This window comes from Triticum dicoccoides, chromosome 2B (assembly GCF_002162155.2).
Source record: "Triticum dicoccoides isolate Atlit2015 ecotype Zavitan chromosome 2B, WEW_v2.0, whole genome shotgun sequence".
NCBI lineage: Eukaryota > Viridiplantae > Streptophyta > Magnoliopsida > Poales > Poaceae > Triticum > Triticum dicoccoides.
The window spans coordinates 160929927-160951271 of NC_041383.1; the positions used below are offsets into that span (position 1 = coordinate 160929927).

At 47.4% G+C, this 21345-nt stretch overlaps 1 protein-coding gene across 1 annotated transcript; it reads left to right on the forward strand.

The window, feature by feature from the left end:
* The first annotated feature begins 276 nt into the window (after positions 1-276).
* LOC119367445 lies at positions 277-2344 on the forward strand. The gene is made up of 3 exons (XM_037632957.1): positions 277-559; positions 1480-1629; positions 2103-2344. The coding sequence occupies exons 1-3, from the start codon at positions 432-434 to the stop codon at positions 2197-2199; spliced, it is 375 nt and encodes a 124-aa protein (XP_037488854.1). The 5' UTR covers positions 277-431; the 3' UTR covers positions 2200-2344.
* Positions 2345-21345: the final 19001 nt, after the last annotated feature.

A 21345-nucleotide genomic window follows, 5' to 3' on the forward strand; every position in this document is an offset into this window, starting at 1 on the left:
AGAATGATGATAAAATACGTTTTTAAATAGTGGGTTGAGGCTTAGTGTAATTGATGTACTAGTCCACTGCTTGGCGTAAAATTATAGCAGTACACATAGATATGCAATGAAATGCTTCTAGTATCTTACACATGTATATTTGACATGAATGTGTACTGCTTGGCTTAAAGTTGCAGCAACCATGTTTTCTGAATAACTATAGTTGCTTTCAAAAGCTACAATTTATTGGTGATGTTACCTTATTATTTGCTCTCTTTAATTGTTTTTGCAGGTCCATGACATCTCGCTGAACCACTACTGGATGTGGCGTCGACGAAGCACTACACCTAGCTTGCTCGCCGGCGCGCGCGTGTGTGCTTTGATGCGCGTCACTTCGTCGAGCTGGCTGGACCGCGACAATCACCGGAGCCGGAGCTGGAGGAGGCGACGAGATGCTATTGCTGCGGCTGCGTCCTCGGAGGCAGCAGCTGCCCCTCGCCGACCTCGCCAACCTCCGGTGTCCGCCATGTGCTCTGCGTAGGACCCCTTCTACATCGTCCAGGAGGAGATCCAGGGCTGGGTAATCCCCCCATCCCCTTCCGCCCTCCCTCCCTCCCCGGTGCCCCTTTCTCTTCCTCTGGTTGCGAATTTTGATATGCTGCCGCTGTTTATTTGGCTGCGCCATGGCATACTGTCAGCTGAAAACTGGTTCTTTATTTTCTACTCCAGTACTGTATGGAGTAGTATATAAGGACGTGTTACTGTAGTATGGCTAAGGCAGTGACCAGCTTGGTAGTTAGTACTAGCTGAGAAAATTCATGATGCTGGCTGGGAGCAAAAAATTTATAGGCTTAGTTGCTGTATTGGTTCTGTAGTTGTATGGGGATATATGCATAGATATGTAACGTGTGGGTTCCAAGCATGTTTCCGAGATTTTTTTTAATTTTTTTGGCTCTTGCAACACTTGGATTATTTATTAATATAACCCAGCAGCGATGCTTCCATTTTAACACATGTACTAGTGTGCTAAAACTACTACTGTACCTACTTCTTCTTAGCCTGAGTAGTACATCAGGCTTGTATTAACTTGTGTTAATTGTATTAACTTGTAGCCTATTCACTGCAGTCATCTTGTGCTTTTATCTTCTCTATGATGCCATTTGCCTTTGAGTCTACTCATTGAATACCTTATGCTCACATATATTTTTAGTCCCTCTATTTCCATAAATGTGACACTGTTTTGTTTCTAAATACTTGACACATACAAGTTTGAGGGCATTATCCTAAACCCTTGCTATGATTGATCCATCTCCTCTACTTTGTTACTTGTGCTTAATTGAGATGTTACTCAAGGGTAGTGTTTGGGCCAGCATATATAAATCATATGGTCGCTTACTTTAATATGTGTGTTGACTCAAAATTGTCAAAATATCTAGAAAGAGAGTGAACTCACTTAACAGATTCTTTCAATCTTCAATGGTTATGGTTTTTGCATTATAGATTCTTAATCTCGGCTGATTCCAGATTCTTCCAAGTGCTAGCTAGCTCCAAAAGCAAATCGTCTTCATTTGGAAGATGCAACATTCTACCAGAATCCATTCTCCTGCTCTTTTTCTTGTACTGTATGTCATCCATTGTTCAACCCTGTTGGTAAGTTCTTGTAGTGTGTCGCTCTGTTCAGAAGTGCATTTTTATTTTAGGATTCGCTTCCTGTGTGGTACTGGATGGCTGAGTATTAAAACAATTTGGTTACTATTGGAAGCACTTTAATTCTCTAGAATTAAACTTTGACAAGCATGCATATATGTGTTCAATTTTTCTGGATTACGTGATGGCCTTCTACGATTCTGTTTAACAACTTAAGTATATGTATGAATGTGCTCCAGTCCATGATTTATTGTTCTATTTAACAACTTAAGTATATGTATGAATGTGCTACATTTAGATCAACCTATCATAGAAATTTGCTTAATTTGAACCAGAAGTAGATAGTACTAACAGTCAGATTGTCTTCCAGTCCATGTCTTTGATGTACACCTGCTCTGCTGTTGTTATTTGTTAATATACATATACAGTCATATGTATAGTCACTAACACTTGGACTTGCCAAAACATTCATGCAGGCTGCTGGTGGATGTGGTGGTGATCCTCCTGTTAGGAGGTAGAGGATGTGAGCTGAGCTGCTGTCTGGTCGAGGAAGAAAGTCGCTGTCTTTACTAGTGAAACAAATTGCTGCGGCAGCCATGCTTGTGAGCTTATGATGTGCCTCTAGTTTAGTTTGTCGGTTTATGTGAATCGTTCTCTATGATGTATGATGTATTGCTGCTGTTAGCTGTAAATGTGATGTATGATGAGTTGACTTGATGGTTCGTTTGAGGTTGTCATTGGAATGGATTATCTCTTGTGAAGCTTACTGTTAGTTAACATGAGTTAAACTAATACATACACTTGCTGTTGTTCGTTTGAGGCTGTCTTGTGAAGGTTACTGCTAGTTAACATGAGTTAAACTATTACATGCACTAGGACCCATCTGACTAGTGGACCCCTTTAAAAAAAGGAAAACTGAGTATTAAGAAATAAGGCCACGACCCAAAAATGAAAAGGCTGCAATGTTAGGCTTGGCCCATGAAGCTGACCAAAAATTCATAGAAAAAACAGTAAATGGGCTGAATTGTTGGGCTCGGCCCATATAGACACCGAAGTGGACCGGGTTGAATCTTATCAATGACCTTTTCAATTGGTCGCAATTTTGCCACGTCAGATTGCCACGTCGGATCCGACGTGGCCTGGGTTGACAGCCAGTGACCAAAACAAAAGGTCATGGGATTAACGACCTTTTGTTTTGGTCGTAAATGTCTACGACCTTATCCCGAAGAAGGTCGTCAATTTCAGTTTACGACCGCCAGCTTTTGACCATCTGTTTTTGGTCATAAAAAGGTCACAAATGAAAAACAATGACCATTTAGTGACCAATAGTCAAGGTCACAAGTTGACTTATTTCTTGTAGTGGAAGCGGAACGCACAGAGCAAGTAGGAAAAAAAGAGAAAAAGTTATGCGCAGAGAAAATGGGAACGGAGGGAGTACAAAAGATTTTTTTAGATTTTTTGAATATTTCTTAATAACTAAATTACTTTTACGTATATGGTGCGTGCACTGGAGCACTAGTTCCATTTCGGGAATCCGACGTATTTTAATTCGTTCCTTGGGAATTACAACCGGACTTAGCAAATCCGTCCCCTAAACGTCCGCGGACGCGTGTCCGTGGACAGTGCCGACCCCCTCAAATGTCCTCTTCCACGACCGTCGACTGGGTACCTTATTAGCAAATCTTCAAATTCATACAATTACATGCAACATAAAGTCTAGTCTAATCTTTGCCGGCGCCCGTCCTTATTGTTCCCTTCCATGCCCATGTCCGATAGATGTGACACCCGCGAAGTGAAAGTTCAGTCTCAGTGAGGAAGAGTAGAACATGGGACATAGATTGGCCCACATGAGACAAGGCATCGCCGTCTCCCATGACCTACTCTTCCTCGTCGAAGCCCCCACCTGGATGTCGTCAATCGACGTGAGGTCCATGATAGACGTAGACGGGGCGACTGAGGGAGTCCCGAATTATGGGGTCCTCGGACAGCCGGACTATGTACTCGTGCCCGACTGTTGGACTATGAAGATACAAGATTGAAGACTTCGTCCCGTGTCCGGGTGGAACTCTCCTTTGCATGGAAGGCAAGCTTGGCAATTCGGATATGTAGATCTCCTTCTCTGTAACCGACTCTGTGTAACCCTAGCCCCCTCTATGTCTATATAAACCAGAGGGTTTAGTCCGTAGGACAACAACAATCATAATCATAGGCTAGCTTCTAGGGTTTAGTCTCTACAATCTTGTGGTAGATCAACTCTTGTAATACTCATATCATCAAGATCAATCAAGCAGGAAGTAGGGTATTACCTCCATCGAGAGGGCCCAAACCTAGGTAAACATTGTGCCCCCTGCCTCCTGTTACCATTAGCCTTAGACGCACAGTTCGGGACCCCCTACCCGAGATCTGCCGGTTTTGACACCGACATTGGTGCTTTCATTGAGAGTTCCACTGTGTCGTCACGATAAGGCTTGATGGCTCCTTCGATCATCCACAACGATGCGATCCAGGGTGAGGTTTTCCTCCCTGTACAGATCTTCGTATTCGGCGACTTCGCACTGCGGGCCAACTCGCTTGGCCATCTGGAGTAGATCGATAGCTACACCCCTGGCCATCAGGTCAGGTTTGGAAGCCTGAACTACACCACCGTCATCCGCGAAGACTTGATCTTTGACGGATTCGAGCCCATGACAGGTGCGCCGAACAGTCACGAGGAGCATGACTTAGATCTGCCATCGGACGGTGTTCGAGAGATCACACCTACGGTTGCCCCAGCTCTTAATTCGGAGCAGATCGCGCCATCCGAGGATGGGTGGATGGACCCCGCCACGGAGGCCGCACACTTAGCAGCGTTAGAGCCGAACACAGACTTCGCCTCCAATAAGGTCTGTGTCATCGGACCCTCGGACTCGTCTCCGGCTATAGGCTACAAACCACGTGCATCCGTGCCTATCTTATCTGATTGGGCATCGATCATGGAGTTTACCTCCGCGGATATCTTTCAGCACTCGCCCTTGGGCGACGTGCTAAATTCACTGAAATCTCTCCCCCTGTCAGTAGACCCTTGGCCGAACTATGTCCGGCTTGAGTGGGAAGCGGACGACGAAGAAATTTGTTCCCCACCCACCACCCACTTAATAGCCACTGTCGACGACTTAACCGACATGCTTGATTCTGACTCTGAAGACATCGACGGTATGGATGACGATGCGGGAGAAGAGTAGGAACCACCGCCCACAGGGCGCTGGACAACCACCTCATCATATGATATATATATATATGGTGGACACGCCCAAAGAAAGAAATGGCGACAAGGCAATAGAGGATAATCCCCTCAAGAAGCAATCTAAGCGCTGACGGCGCCGCTCTAAGCCCCGCCATAGCAAAAATGGCGATACCGGCACAAGAGACAACAACACTTCGGATGGTGCCGAAGACGAAAACAATCCCGCCCAGCCAAGTGTCGAGCAAGCCGGACGGGAGGATGGGCAAGATAGCCCTGATGAACAGGCAATGGATGGAGATTCGGAGGACGACAATTACATGCCTCTCTCCAACGACGAGGTAAGCCTCGGTGACAAAGAATTCATCGTGCCTGAGGATCCTGTCGAGCAGGAGTGCTTCAAGCGCCGGCTTATAGCCACTGCAAAAAGCCTGAAGAAAAAGCAGCAGCAGCTTCAAGATGATCAAGATCTGCTAACTGATAGATGGACCGAGGTCCTGGCAGCCGAGGAATACGGACTCGAGCGCCCAACCAAAAGTTACCCAAAGCGCAGGTTGTTACCTCGATTCGAGGAGGAGGCCCTAGAGCCTACACTACCAGTGCAGGACGCGGCTGACCGTCCACCTCGTGGCCAAGATAAAGCGGCATATCAGCCCGAACACCAGCCCGCACCCTGTCGCCAAACAAGCAAAAACACGAAGGCCCGGGGCTACACGGATGACCTGCGAGACGTGTTGGAAAACAAAGCATGACAGTCAAGGTCGATCTACGGATCACGGCGGCGCGCCCCAACACATGATGATCACCACGCCAGATACACTAAAAATAAATTTGGCCAGGCCGAATACAACCGACCAGACTCATTTGAACTGCGTCGTGATGTAGCCCGGCATAGAGGCGCCGCACACCCCCTATGCTTCACCGACGAAGTAATGGACCATGAGTTCCTAGAAGGGTTTAAGCCCGTGAACACCGAATCATATGATGGGACAACAGACCCCGTGGTATGGATTGAAGATTTCCTTCTCCACATTCACATGGCCCGCGGCGATGATCTACATGCCATCAAGTACCTCCCATTAAAACTCAAGGGACCGGCCCAGCATTGGCTGAATAGTTTGCCGGTAAACTCCATTGGAAGTTGGGAGAACCTGGAAGACGCATTCCTGGATAACTTCTAGGGCACTTATGTGCGACCACTGGACGCTGACGATTTAAGTCACATAACCCAACAGCCCGGAGAGTCAGCCAGGAAATTCTGGACTCAGTTCCTAACTAAAAAGAACCAAATTGTCGACTGTCCGGATGCCAAAGCCCTAGCGGCCTTTAAGCATAACACCCGCGACGAGTGGCTCGCCTAACACCTCGGCCAAGAGAAGCTGAAGTCCATGGCAGCCCTCATGACACTCATGACCCGCTTTTGTGCGGGCGAGGATAGCTGGCTGGTTCGTAGCAACATCACATCAAGAAATCCTAGCACTTCAGATGCCAGAGATAACAACGGCAAGCCCCGACGCAACAGGCACAAGCATCGCAACAATGGCGATAACGCTGAAGACACGACATTCAATGCCGGATTCAGTGGCTCTAAGTCCGGTCAGCGGAAAAAGCCATTCAAAAGAAACAATCCGGGCCCGTCCAGTCTGGACCGCATACTCGATCGCTCGTGTCAAATTCACGGCACCCCCGATAAACCAGCCAACCACACCAACAGAGAATGCTGGGTGTTCAAACAGGCCGACAAGTTAAATGCCGAAAACAAGGAAAAGGGGCTACATAACGATGACGACGGGGAGCCCCGGGCGCCGAACATAGGAGGATAGAAGAAATTTCCTCCCCAAGTGAAAACGGTAAACATAATATACGCAACCCATATTCCCAAGAGGAAACGGAAGCGTGCACTAAGGGACGTCTATGCGATGGAGCCAGTCTCCCCAAAGTTCAACCCATGGTCTTCTTATCCGATCACTTTCGATCGCAGGGACCATCCGACCAGCATCCGTCATGGCGGTTCGGCCGCGTTGGTCCTCGACCCCATCATTGACGGATTCCACCTTACAAGAGTCCTTATGGACGATGGCAGCAACCTGAACCTGCTCTATCAGGACACAGTGCACAAAATGGGCATCGATCCCTCAAGGATCAAACCCACCAAAACCACCTTTAAAGATGTCATACTAGGTGTAGAGGCCCGTTGCACAGGCTCAATCACACTAGAAGTGGTCTTCGGATCCCCGGATAACTTCCGAAGCGAGGAGTTAATCTTCGATATCGTCCCCTTTCGTAGTGGTTAGCATGCACTACTAGGACGAACCACATTCGCTCGATTCAATGCGGTGCCACATTATGCCTATCTCAAGCTCAAGATGCCAGGACCTCCCGGGTTATAACAGTCAATGGAAACACAGAGCACTCCTTCTGTACAGAGGAGCACACCGTGGCCCTCACAACAGAGGTACAGAGCATCCTAGTTAGGCGGACCCCCAATTCGGCTATAAAGCCTCCGGACACCATTAAACGGGTCCGAATTACCCTGCAACAGGATCGTCCGGCACGCCCTGAGCTCGCCTAGCAATTCGGCCTCCTCCTAGTCCTAGTCAAGCGGTGAAATTCGTGGCACGCGTACATAATTACGCACTTAAAATACCATGGGCATAGGCGGAGGCACATCTAGAGCATGACCCATAATGCGGCTCAACTGCCCTAGGAGCCATACACTTTCACCCTTTTCTTTCTTTCAGGTCACTATTTTCTGGAGGCTCCTCCAGTAACCGGACTATTGGACCCATCACGGGACGGAAACACCAAGGAAGCAAGGAGCTTTGATGTACAAAGGAATCCCCAGGTGGTCTTTGCTAACGATCGTTATACCTGTTTTACATACCCACACGCAGCTCGCCTTTGGTCAGGACATGTCAAATAGTCCTATTTTGCTTATCGCACTACTTGTATAATATGCCTTGACGTACTATTCAAACAATAATGGAAAATAACGTACAACGTCAGCTTATTATTACATTTCTTTATCTTTTTCCTTGACTGCTTATCTATTACAAATTGCACCCGTACATTCTAGTACGTTTAGTCCGCCAGGGGCTTCAGTGTACCCATAACACAGCAAGAAAAGTCCGAACACTTTCGACAGTGCGACACCCCAAACTTATAGCATTATATGCATCAGCTCTGAATCATGTCTTGGGTCAATAGTTGGGTTTGCCCAGCTCCCATGTTTTGCTGCCTTACGTTCCGCTACATCGACTAAGGTGGCACAGGGAGAACTACTACGATTGTGTCCCGGTTCTTCCCGACGAGCACCTTAGTAGAGAAAGCCGAAAACTGACTGTTATGATGTGACGAGAGCTGGTCGCTGTTTGAGAGGTCTCAAATCCTTCAAGATTTTTCCGCTTTGGGCGAGGAATCGGCCTTGTCCGATTTAGGCGTGTATAGCGCCCCAAGTTCGGCCTTCCGAATACCAAGGGCTACGTCAAAATTTAAAATTATATACTTCTATGGCTAAGTGAGAGTGATAAAGCTATATAGTCCGATTGCCTTGTTCGTTGCGCTAAATACCTCCTTAAAGGACCAAAAATTTGGATAAAGAGTGTTTAGATTTATCCCGAACACCCCGGTACTAGTTACATGGGGGCAGAAGCCAATGACTGGCCAACTCTAAGATTTTATAAACGGCCGTGCAGAAGGTAATATTTTAAATCAACAAGCGTTATTGTCAGGACCCCGATCCTAAGTCACACCGATCTAGCATGTAACACATCATATCACCTTGCGGCCTCACGCACGGTATTTCCACGGGTGCCACCTTACCTGGCCCGGGACCGTTTGCGCCTTTTGGCTCACGTATATGATAGTGTCGCTAGCATCCATATGACAAAGAACCCGGGCTGACATGGCTAGTCGTGAACCCAAAGTGGCACTAACTTACAGGGACAGGCATCCATGACCCAGCATCGAACGTGTCGGTCATCAGCGAGTGAATCCAGGCTGTAGCACTGGGCTAGCAGGACTCCGGTGAACCGGGCTGTAGCGGGCTACAGGACTCCGGTATTCATCGCGTGACATTTCCCCGAAGGGACAGACACAGGAACGAAGAAGGACACATGCCGGCCAGCCTAAGTGTTCCGGAGCAGTAGCAAGCTACCATGGCTCAGTGGAAACACTAGGAGACATTTCCCGGTAAGAGAGGCTACTAAAGATAAACAACTAGATAGTCAGATCCCACACATACCAAGCATTTCAATAACATACACATAATATGCTCGATATGTGCAAACACAACATGGCATCACAACATGACTCTACGACTCAAGTATTTATTCATTAGGCTCCGAGGAGCGAGATATTACAAACAGGGGTCTCATGACCCAACATTCAGAGCATACAATTCAAAACACAAGCAGAAGCTATCATGTCTGAGTACAGACATCTATAAATGAAAAAGGCTGAGAAGCCTGACTATCTACCAGATCCTGCCGAGGGCACAAGATCGTAGCTGAGGTATCAAGCTAAACGTCGAAGACCACGCGGAACTACTAGCGAGACTGAAGTCTCTCTGCAAAAACATAAAATAGGCAAACGTGAGTACAAATGTACCCAGCAAGACTTACATCAGAACTAACTACATATGCATCATTATCAACAAAGGGGATGGTGGGGTTTAACTGCAGCAAGCCAGCTTAGACTCGGTGGCTATCCTAAACTACGACTGCAGGCAACTCTTTTGAGGTGGCGCACACGAGTCCACATATTCACCATATCAATACACCACTATGGATCCGCTCCCGTCTCCCTACGAGAACGCCATCCATAGCACTCACGCTTATCTTGCGTATTTTAGAGTATCCACTTTCACTTGTCTATGAACTGATATAAGCAACCCAGAAGTCCTTTTCCGCGGACACGGCTATTTGAATAGATGATGTTAACCCTGCAGGGGTGTACTTCTTCATACATGTTTCCACCACTTAGCGTCTGCACACGACATGTGCTCGGCAGACTTCAAGCGAAGCCGACGTGGGTGTAGACCACGACCTACCTAAACACTCAAGTCTCTAGTCCAGGTTTATCGCCTATTCGGGTTCCATCCATGAGGAGATCCGGCCGGAGTTTCGCTCACAGCCCCAAACGATGTGAACAGGGTTCCCGAGATACCAAACGGGCATCCGGTACACCGTGCCACGTACCTACCACATCACAGCCCACCCCTACGGTCAGCGCTGTCCACGGCCTCCAGTAAGCTACAAACACCAGAAACTACTTGCAACTCCTGGACAGAGGACTAGGGTGAATAAGAAGTCGAGCGGGGTCATATTTCAGGGCCCAATGCATGGTAGTAGCTGAATCATGGATCACAAACACAGAACTCAGTTCCTAAGGACGGCTTCAATGAGACAACCCACCATGTACTCCTACATGGCCTCTCACCGCTACCTTTACCAAATCGTGTTCACACACTTAGCTCACACACAATAGGACATGTTCACACGCCTCTGATTCATCCCCGATGAATCAGACCTGACTCAACTCTAAGCAGTAGCAGGCATGACAAACAAGCAAGAATGAGTAGGCACAACAGGGCTCAAACAACTCCTACTCATACTAGTGGGTTTCATCTATTTACTGTGGAATGACAGGTCATGCAAGGGATAAAGGGGTTCAGCTACCGCAGCATATAACAGTTGAATCGGTGTTGTCCTAATGCAGTAAAAGAGAGCAGGAGCGAGAGAGTGGGATTGTATCGGAATGAACAAGGGGGTTTTGCTTGCCTGGCACTTCTGAAGATAACATTGAGTCTTCATCAGTGTCAACGATCACATCGTCGGTACAACGTCTATCGACGGGGAACAACACCGGCAAACACAGAAGAAACACGATCAATGCAATGCACAATATGATGCATGCTATGACATGGCAATATGAATGTGTTTTGGGCTGATGCACCTAGCTATGATTTAAATGAAGTTGGTTTGAATACATGATTCAAATTCCAACTCCATATATGATTATTTAAATGCCCTTTATTTGTTTTGTCCAAAACAGAGGACAAACATTGTTCAAACATGCATGAAAATGGTATAGATGGATTCCTTGAATTTTTCTGATAATTTTTCATATATAAATTATTTAATTTGGAGTTACGGTTGAATTTCTATGATTTTTAGAAGTTTATACAATTTTCTGGAATTATTAAATTATTTAAGATTTATTTAAATTCCAGAAAGGAATTATTGCGTCAGCACTACGTCAGCATGACGTAAGCGAGTCAACGGGGTGCGGTCCAGGTCAAACCTGACCAGTGGGGTCCACTGGTCAGTGACACAGTGCTGTTCAGTGTCAATGACAGGTGGGGCCTGGTCAACGGCCACGTCAGCACAGTCAACTCTGACTGGTGGGTCCCGTGTGTTTATTAACTAATCTAAACAGAAATAAAACATAGATTATTTAGAACGTGGGGCCCAGGTGTCAGTGAGCTAGGTGGGTTGGTTAGTAGGGTCATTAGCGCTAATGACGACACCACGTCAGATACGTCGGCGATGAGTCGCCGGTGACCACAGTACACGGCGGCGAGCTTCGGAAATCGCCGTTCGGCGACGGTTTGGTGCGCGACTAGGCTCTACGGAGAGCTTGGAGTGCTCCGCGTCCAGCGGTGCGGGTGGTTGAGCGTGCGGTGGCCGGGATCGACGCCGGCGAGCGTTTGGGCGGCGGCCGACGCTCGGGTGAGTTGCGGGTTTGGTGATGCAGCATGCAAACAAACCAGCTAACGCGCTAGCCATGCTCTGTGTGCAGCCTCGAGTTCGTTGGACGCTGGTGCGTGACCAAATGGTCACCGGAGTGACGCCGGAGTCGAGCTCGGCGGCGGCGCGTTTCGGCCATAAAGGGGGCGACGGCTACGGTGATCAAATGAAGCGGGGAAGAGGGGGAAATGGTGGAGGAGCTCACGAGTGGTCGGTTGGAGCAGACGGCGAGCTCGGGGAGGCGGCGACGGCGGCAAATCAACGGCGGCGGTCCTCGGTGGCCGAGGAAGGGAACGGCGGAGCTAGAGGCATCCAGGGGCTTCCGGTGCCTTTCGTCTGGGTGAGGATGAAGAGGGAGGCGAGGCGGAGCTTCCTGGGGCGTCGGTGAGGCGTGGGGTGGCCGGTAGGCGTGGCTACGACGAGCGGCGGCGACGAGCTCCGTTCGGTCGCGGGAGAGAGAGGGGCAGAGGGGGATAGGGGCGGAGGGAGAGACACGGGAGAGTGAGAGAGGGTCGAGGGGGCCGCGTGGCGTCACCGGGGCGTCGAGGAGGAGCCAAGCAGGCTGGGAGGGAGGAGGTGGCCGGGGCGCGTGGCCGCGCGCGCCGGGCGCGTGCCCGTCCTCCTGGCAGAGGAGGAAGGCGACAGGGGGGGTAGCGGTGGCGGGCTGGGCCGCTGGAGGAGCTGGGCCAGGTAAGTGGGCGCCAGGTAAGTGGCTGGGCTTCTCTCTTTTTTATATATTTCTGTTCTGTTTTCTATTTAATTGCCACTGAATTCAAATTCAAACAAATTTGAAAATAGTGCCAAAACTCCCCTGGATAATTTTATGTCACTTAAGGTCTACTCCTCATAAACATAAAATATCTCAGGGCATTTGAAAATATATTCATTATATATTATGAATATAACTCCAAATTCAAATAAAATATTGATTTAAAATCAGAGCCCAAATAATTCCTTAGAAATGTCCCCAAAATTTTGGTTTGATTTATAACTCTTGCCAAAATTGTCAGAGCTATTTCTAGGGCATTTTGGATTTACTGATTGCAATTTTAGGGTTTCTTGCCCCTTTATTAAAATGATTTCCGAGGCTTTCAATTTCCTCATTTCAACTTTCAGAATATAGACATGATGCACACATGAAGCTAGCCTAGAGCATTACCAGAAGCTAGGGATGTGACAACTCACCCCCACTAAACAAGAATCTCGACCCGAGATTCAAGTGTAGGGTAAGACGAAGGGGAAACGCAAACTAGTATAATCTTCACGATCCAGGGTGCATTCCATAAGAGTGTTGATTTGATCACCATCATTATCTTGATGTCTTGCTCCGAGAACTCCAACCAACATGACAACGAGAGGAGAAGGGAACTCTAAAAGGATCAATCTTCTCGAAGGTCGAACAACTCAGGATTAACTCTCGGAATGAGACATAGCAACATCTCTCGAGCTGAGAGACGAAGCACACCTCTAGAGGGATAGAGTGGAGCAGATGACGTGGTTTACCAGGTAGACTACAATTCCACGCTTAAAAGGGTGGTGAATGGTTGTCAACGTAGCGAGGAGTTGAGTTGCCATGATACCATAATGATGCACCTTAGGGAAGGTGACTCGTAGAATCATCCCCTTAAGTGGCAAAAAGAATTACCTTTGATTCAGAGATCATTGAAACTCTTTAAACTAGCCTAAGGCAATTCTCAAGCGATCGTTTGGAGGGGGTCGGTAGAATGGCATACTCAGACTTGAATGATGTGGATTACCTTGTTGAAGACAACATAATGGATGAATTTGCTTATCACCGGAAATGGAAGAGACCCATGGTAGAATGGCACATTGGCGGTGCAAGCTGGGAACAAAATGCAAATGCTGGGAATGATTCTGGTAACTAGGGAAGAACCCAACAATAGAGAGTTATTCCACTATTGGAATGGTTATAGCGTAACCGAGGAAATCTGGGGCAATCCCAGTTAGTGTCGCTGATAACACCTAGAGCTTATACGTGCTCTCAAGAACTTGAGCATTTCCATAATCATCAAGGTTTTACCAACATCCGTGTCAAGGATCCTGGCAACACAACTTGCTACCATGATGAATACTGACGGACGATGCGGATGCGAAAGAAGATAACACCTTCTCAGATTTCACCTTGGCGGGGCCAAGGGAATACAATCTGGATGATCGACCGAGAGACATTTAGCACTCCGCTCCTAATGTTCTCCTTGATGTACTAGCGTATCCCATTCCTTGAAATGGTCTGGTATCTAGAATATCAAGTAAAAGGTCGGACTTCGGAACACAGAAATCATAAGGCACAACTAGGGAGTAAATCCTACGAAATCCTTATGGGGAGGTGGCCAACTTCTTCAATCAAGATACTACAATAATAGGTCTTTCGGCTAGGTGGTGCTGGCCACGACATCCACTTACCAGTTATCGAGGGACCAATATTATAGTTCTTGGGGAAATGTTCCAACCATCATATCTGCCTGAGATTCAGATCTGGTTGGTGTCAGGATATTCCAGACTCATCGAGTCTAGGAAGAAAAACGAAAGTTTGCAACACAAATCGACGAGATGACGTTGCGAGATTCTCGGGAATGAACTACGATAGCAAGCTCCAAACATGAGCTGGTTCTGCTACTAACATGTGATCACGTTGTCCCAGACAAGCATGGCCACGTAGTAGTCTTATAACTAAACACTACCGAGTTCAGGTGGGGAACCATAATCGAGGATATCGAAGTCTTTACGCAAGTCCATGGATTAGATCCCAAGCATAGACTTCTTTTCCTTGAACAAGTCAATCAGTGGCTTAGTGTGCTAGGGACACATATAGAATGAAGGTTGCAAGTCTCCAGACTACAGAATACTTCGCACGTGTGCATGACTGATTTGGGATGATTCCAAAGGAAACAAAACAATCTTCCTCGAATTCACGACGGCAACTTACATCAAATGCACGTGAATCAAAGGAAGTCACTTCTTTCATCCAAACATATATTTTCATGAACGGGGCATGAACAAAATGCTTACACAACTTTCCAACACTAGCTTAATGTTCAACAAAATCACGGAGGAGATAAGGATGTTGTCAATGGGCTCAACAACAATTCATCGAAATTTCCATATCAGTGGACTTGCACCATCGTGTGAACACGGTGATAGCATTGGTCAGACCAAAGATGTAATGGTGTATGCTCGAGGGATCAACCATGAGTAAGACAACATTACGAGCATCGTTGGTACTGATTTGATTTGACGATAGCCCAAACTCAAATCAAAGGATTGATAAGACAATAGGTCCAGCAACTGATCATAGGGACCAATCGATGAAGATATCATCTTTCTTCAACACACACTACACCAGAATATCCCTTTGGAACGAACTAAGTCAGGCAACCTTTTATCTTCCAACTCTCCAAGTTGTTGTCTAGCTTAACCAACTAGCTCCGGGATATCCAACACAGATTCTTGGAGAAAGGGTGGTTCACAAGAAACCGACTTGATCACGAGCTCAACATAACAGTCAGGGGACAACTTGGTAATACTTCCGAGAAGATATTCGGAAAATCACGAACCACCGGTATGTTACTAAGCTCGAGAACAATCTCGCTTTTGAGGACAAGACGATATGATCAAATGAGTGAGGACTTGACAAGATCCTAACTCATCAATCGAAGGGTGCACCGAAATAAGGACTAGGTAGCACGATCAGTCTTAGAAGGATGATTCAAAAACCAACATGCTAAGAATGAAGTTATTATCCTTTAACTACCAAGCAACGAGGTTGCTGGGAGTATTGATTTCACACATCACAATTCATTTGTCGGTATCCCGGTTGCATCAACACGAGGGCCGAGGAATGACTAATGATGGTGAGAAGTATCACTACGTCAAAATTCATGAGAGTTGGTGCAGTTCTCATGACAATTCTGACATAAAGGGGGTAATACTCCAAGGTAGAACAGAACCAAAAGCTGGATTGGCATTTGATCTGCGGAATACAACTACTTTGACCCAATCCTAGATATGGATGAGGTACTGGAGTTTGTTTCTCCAAGTCATTCAGAACAGAATGGCTTGACGGACCACAAGAGTAATGGGCATCGATAAACGAACGCACGCATACTCTTGACTATCAATTGATAGACGAAGGTCAGTAGACAACTAAGAGGGACAACTCAAAGGAACATATAATTTTCTGAGTTGTGGATGCATAGATTAGTATGTCGAACCAAGTTCAACATTTCTTCCAGATAACCCATGCGGAAAGGTAGAACTGGCAGAGCCACAATATAGCATGGAGAACTCATCGAGAGCACTCTTGTTGTCATCTTTTGGTTCAGAAGAACTCCTGCCAAGAATGGTTCATGGTAATTGGAAGAAGGATGTACCACGAACCTTGAGGACTATCGCAAAGGTTACTAATAACCTAAAGGAACTAGCAAACACTATCAACATGAAGTAAGTAGAGTGAATCTCGGGTTCAAGAACCCAGGAATAGAATACCTACTCCTAAGTAGCACCACGAGATGCTTTCGAGAACGATGGCCAGAATCTTCACACTGGGAACACAAAACATTGCTAGATTACTAGGTGACTCCCTAAAACACCTAGGGTCATAATAATTATTCCAACATATATGTCGAGGCAATAAAGTACCTCAACGCACCGGTTAGTGTGCTTATTCTGACCATAAGGGACATCGGGAATGGAAAGAAAGGATTTGCAAATGCATCAGACTATTTAGAAACCTGGGATGACTCGGACAGCATAACGGCTATAAATGCTCAAAAAGATTTGAAACATGCTACAAAAATGGTGGCATGGCCACTCAGAGGCACAATATCAAGGTTTGGAGATCAACAGTTAACATACAGAGGTAGAAACTGAACTGAGGCTTAATTCCAACAATCTTATAAGTCTACGGATTAGTAACACGTGATCCTGATGGAAAGAAGAGATAGCCTAGTTCTTAATCCCCATAGAAGAGAAGATGATGACTCAGATCAGAAGGCCATGAGGTATAAGGAGTAAAAAGAGCCTTATGTTCCATCCCACAATCAATTCCCTTATATAACTAAAGAATTTCTAGACTCAACTTCGACCAGTTTGGCTTGGTAATCCTACATGCAGCCAAGCTCTGATACCAAAGCTGTCAGGATCCCGATCCAAAGTCACACCGATCTAGCATGTAACACATCATATCACCTTGCGGCCTCACGCACGGTATTTCCACGGGTGCCACCTTACCTGGCCCGGGACCGTTTGCGCCTTTTGGCTCACGTATATGATAGTGTCACTAGCATCCATATGACAAAGAACCCGGGCTGACATGGCTAGTCGTGAACCCAAAGTGGCACTAACATACAGGGACAGGCATCCATGACCCAGCATCGAACGTGTCGGTCATCAGCGAGTGAATCCAGGCTGTAGCACTGGGCTAGCAGGACTCCGGTGAACCGGGCTGTAGCGGGCTACAGGACTCCGGTATTCATCGCGTGACATTTCCCCAAAGGGACAGACACAGGAACGAAGAAGGACACATGCCGGCCAGCCTAAGTGTTCCGGAGCAGTAGCAAGCTACCATGGCTCAGTGGAAACACTAGGAGACATTTCCCGGTAAGAGAGGCTACTAAAGATAAACAACTAGATAGTCAGATCCCACACATACCAAGCATTTCAATAACATACACATAATATGCTCGATATGTGCAAACACAACATGGCATCACAACATGACTCTACGACTCAAGTATTTATTCATTAGGCTCCGAGGAGCGAGATATTACAAACAGGGGTCTCATGACCCAACATTCAGAGCATACAATTCAAAACACAAGCGGAAGCTATCATGTCTGAGTACAGACATCTATAAATGAAAAAGGCTGAGAAGCCTGACTATCTACCAGATCCTGCCGAGGGCACAAGATCGTAGCTGAGGTATCAAGCTAAACGTCGAAGACCACGCGGAACTACTAGCGAGACTGAAGTCTCTCTGCAAAAACATAAAATAGGCAAACGTGAGTACAAATGTACCCAGCAAGACTTACATCAGAACTAACTACATATGCATCATTATCAACAAAGGGGATGGTGGGGTTTAACTGCAGCAAGCCAGCTTAGACTCGGTGGCTATCCTAAACTACGACTGCAGGCAACTCTTTTGAGGTGGTGCACACGAGTCCACATATTCACCATATCAATACACCACTATGGATCCGCTCCCGTCTCCCTACGAGAACGCCATCCATAGCACTCACGCTTATCTTGCGTATTTTAGAGTATCCACTTTCACTTGTCTATGAACTGATATAAGCAACCCAGAAGTCCTTTTCCGCGGACACGGCTATTTGAATAGATGATGTTAACCCTGTAGGGGTGTACTTCTTCATACATGTTTCCACCACTTAGCGTCTGCACACGACATGTGCTCGGCAGACTTCAAGCGAAGCCGACGTGGGTGTAGACCACGACCTACCTAAACACTCAAGTCTCTAGTCCAGGTTTATCGCCTATTCGGGTTCCATCCATGAGGAGATCCGGCCGGAGTTTCGCTCACAGCCCCAAACGATGTGAACAGGGTTCCCGAGATACCAAACGGGCATCCGGTACACCGTGCCACGTACCTACCACATCACAGCCCACCCCTACGGTCAGCGCTGTCCACGGCCTCCAGTAAGCTACAAACACCAGAAACTACTTGCAACTCCTGGACAGAGGACTAGGGTGAATAAGAAGTCGAGCGGGGTCATATTTCAGGGCCCAATGCATGGTAGTAGCTGAATCATGGATCACAAACACAGAACTCAGTTCCTAAGGACGGCTTCAATGAGACAACCCACCATGTACTCCTACATGGCCTCTCACCGCTACCTTTACCAAATCGTGTTCACACACTTAGCTCACACACAATAGGACATGTTCACACGCCTCTGATTCATCCCCGATGAATCAGACCTGACTCAACTCTAAGCAGTAGCAGGCATGACAAACAAGCAAGAATGAGTAGGCACAACAGGGCTCAAACAACTCCTACTCATACTAGTGGGTTTCATCTATTTACTGTGGAATGACAGGTCATGCAAGGGATAAAGGGGTTCAGCTACCGCAGCATATAACAGTTGAATCGGTGTTGTCCTAATGCAGTAAAAGAGAGCAGGAGCGAGAGAGTGGGATTGTATCGGAATGAACAAGGGGGTTTTGCTTGCCTGGCACTTCTGAAGATAACATTGAGTCTTCATCAGTGTCAACGATCACATCGTCGGTACAACGTCTATAGACGGGGAACAACACCGGCAAACACAGAAGAAACACGATCAATGCAATGCACAATATGATGCATGCTATGACATGGCAATATGAATCTGTTTTGGGCTGATGCACCTAGCTATGATTTAAATGAAGTTGGTTTGAATACATGATTCAAATTCCAACTCCATATATGATTATTTAAATGCCCTTTATTTGTTTTGTCCAAAACAGAGGACAAACATTGTTCAAACATGCATGAAAATGGTACAGATGGATTCCTTGAATTTTTCTGATAATTTTTCATATATAAATTATTTAATTTGGAGTTACAGTTGAATTTCTACGATTTTTAGAAGTTTATACAATTTTCTGGAATTATTAAATTATTTAAGATTTATTTAAATTCCAGAAAGGAATTATTGCGTCAGCACTACGTCAGCATGACGTAAGCGAGTCAACGGGGTGCGGTCCAGGTCAAACCTGACCAGTGGGGTCCACTGGTCAGTGACACAGTGCTGTTCAGTGTCAATGACAGGTGGGGCCTGGTCAACGGCCACGTCAGCACAGTCAACTCTGACTGGTGGGTCCCGTGTGTTTATTAACTAATCTAAACAGAAATAAAACATAGATTATTTAGAACATGGGGCCCAGGTGTCAGTGAGCTAGGTGGGTTGGTTAGTGGGGTCATTAGCGCTAATGACGACGCCACGTCAGATACGCCGGCGATGAGTCGCCGGTGACCACAGTACACGGCGGCGAGCTTCGGAAATCGCCGTTCGGCGACGGTTTGGTGCGCGACTAGGCTCTACGGAGAGCTTGGAGTGCTCCGCGTCCAGCGGTGCGGGTGGTTGAGCGTGCGGTGGCCGGGATCGATGCCGGCGAGCGTTTGGGTGGCGGCCGACGCTCGGGTGAGTTGCGGGTTTGGTGATGCAGCGTGCAAACGAACCAGCTAACGCGCTAGCCATGCTCTGTGTGCAGCCTCGAGTTCGTTGGACGCTGGTGCGCGACCAAATGGTCACCGGAGTGACGCCGGAGTCGAGCTCGGCGGCGGCGCGTTTCGGCCATAAAGGGGGCGACGGCTACAGTGATCAAATGAAGCGGGGAAGAGGGGGAAACGGTGGAGGAGCTCACGGGGGGTCGGTTGGAGCAGACGGCGAGCTCGGGGAGGCGGCGACGGCGGCAAATCGACGGTGGCGGTCCTCGGTGGCCGAGGAGGGGAACGGCGGAGCTAGAGGCATCCAGGGGCTTCCGGTGCCTTTCGTCTGGGTGAGGATGAAGAGGGAGGCGAGGCGGAGCTTCCTGGGGCATCGGTGAGGCGTGGGATGGCCGGTAGGCGTGGCTACGGCGAGCGGCGGCGACGAGCTCCGTTCGGTCGCGGGAGAGAGAGGGGGCAGAGGGGGATAGGGACGGAGGGAGAGACACGGGAGAGTGAGAGAGGGTCGAGGGGGCCGCGTGGCGTCACCGGGGCGTCGAGGAGGAGCCAAGCAGGCTGGGAGGGAGGAGGTGGCCGGGGCGAGTGGCCGCGCGCGCCGGGCGCGTGCCCGTCCTCCTGGCAGAGGAGGAAGGCGACAGGGGGGGTAGCGGTGGCGGGCTGGGCCACTGGAGGAGCTGGGCCAGGTAAGTGGGCGCCAGGTAAGTGGCTGGGCTTCTCTCTTTTTTTTATATTTCTGTTCTGTTTTCTATTTAATTGCCACTGAATTCAAATTCAAACAAATTTGAAAATAGTGCCAAAACTCCCCTAGATAATTTTATGTCACTTAAGGTCTACTCCTCATAAACATAAAATATCTCAGGGCATTTGAAAATATATTCATTATATATTATGAATATAACTCCAAATTCAAATAAAATATTGATTTAAAATCAGAGCCCAAATAATTCCTTAGAAATGTCCCCAAAATTTTGGTTTGATTTATAACTCTTGCCAAAATTGTCAGAGCTATTTCTAGGGCATTTTGGATTTACTGATTGCAATTTTAGGGTTTCTTGCCCCTTTATTAAAATGATTTCCGAGGCTTTCAATTTCCTCATTTCAACTTTCGGAATATAGACATGATGCACACATGAAGCTAGCCTAGAGCATTACCAGAAGCTAGGGATGTGACAGTTATATAGCGCAAATGAACTCGTTTTCATATTACATGATCAAGTGAGTACATTCATTCAAATATTACATCCTTAGCACATTCCTCCACCACAAGGCGGGCACCCTTTAGGCACCGTCATAATACTTTTCGGGGTGGCGGTGCTCCTTGCCCTTCGGCGGCCCCTCCGTCACCAGCTTCTCAGCATCCATCTTTGCCCAGTGCACTTTCACACGGGCGAAGGCCCTGCGCGCACCTTCAATGCAGACGAACCGCTTTATGACTTCAAGTCGCGGGCAGGCATTTACAAGCCGCTTCACGAGGCTGAAGTAGCTGCTGGGCAAGGGCTCGGAAGGCCACATCCGGACTATAAGGTTCTTCATGGACAGTTCGGCTGCCTTGTGCAGTTCGACCA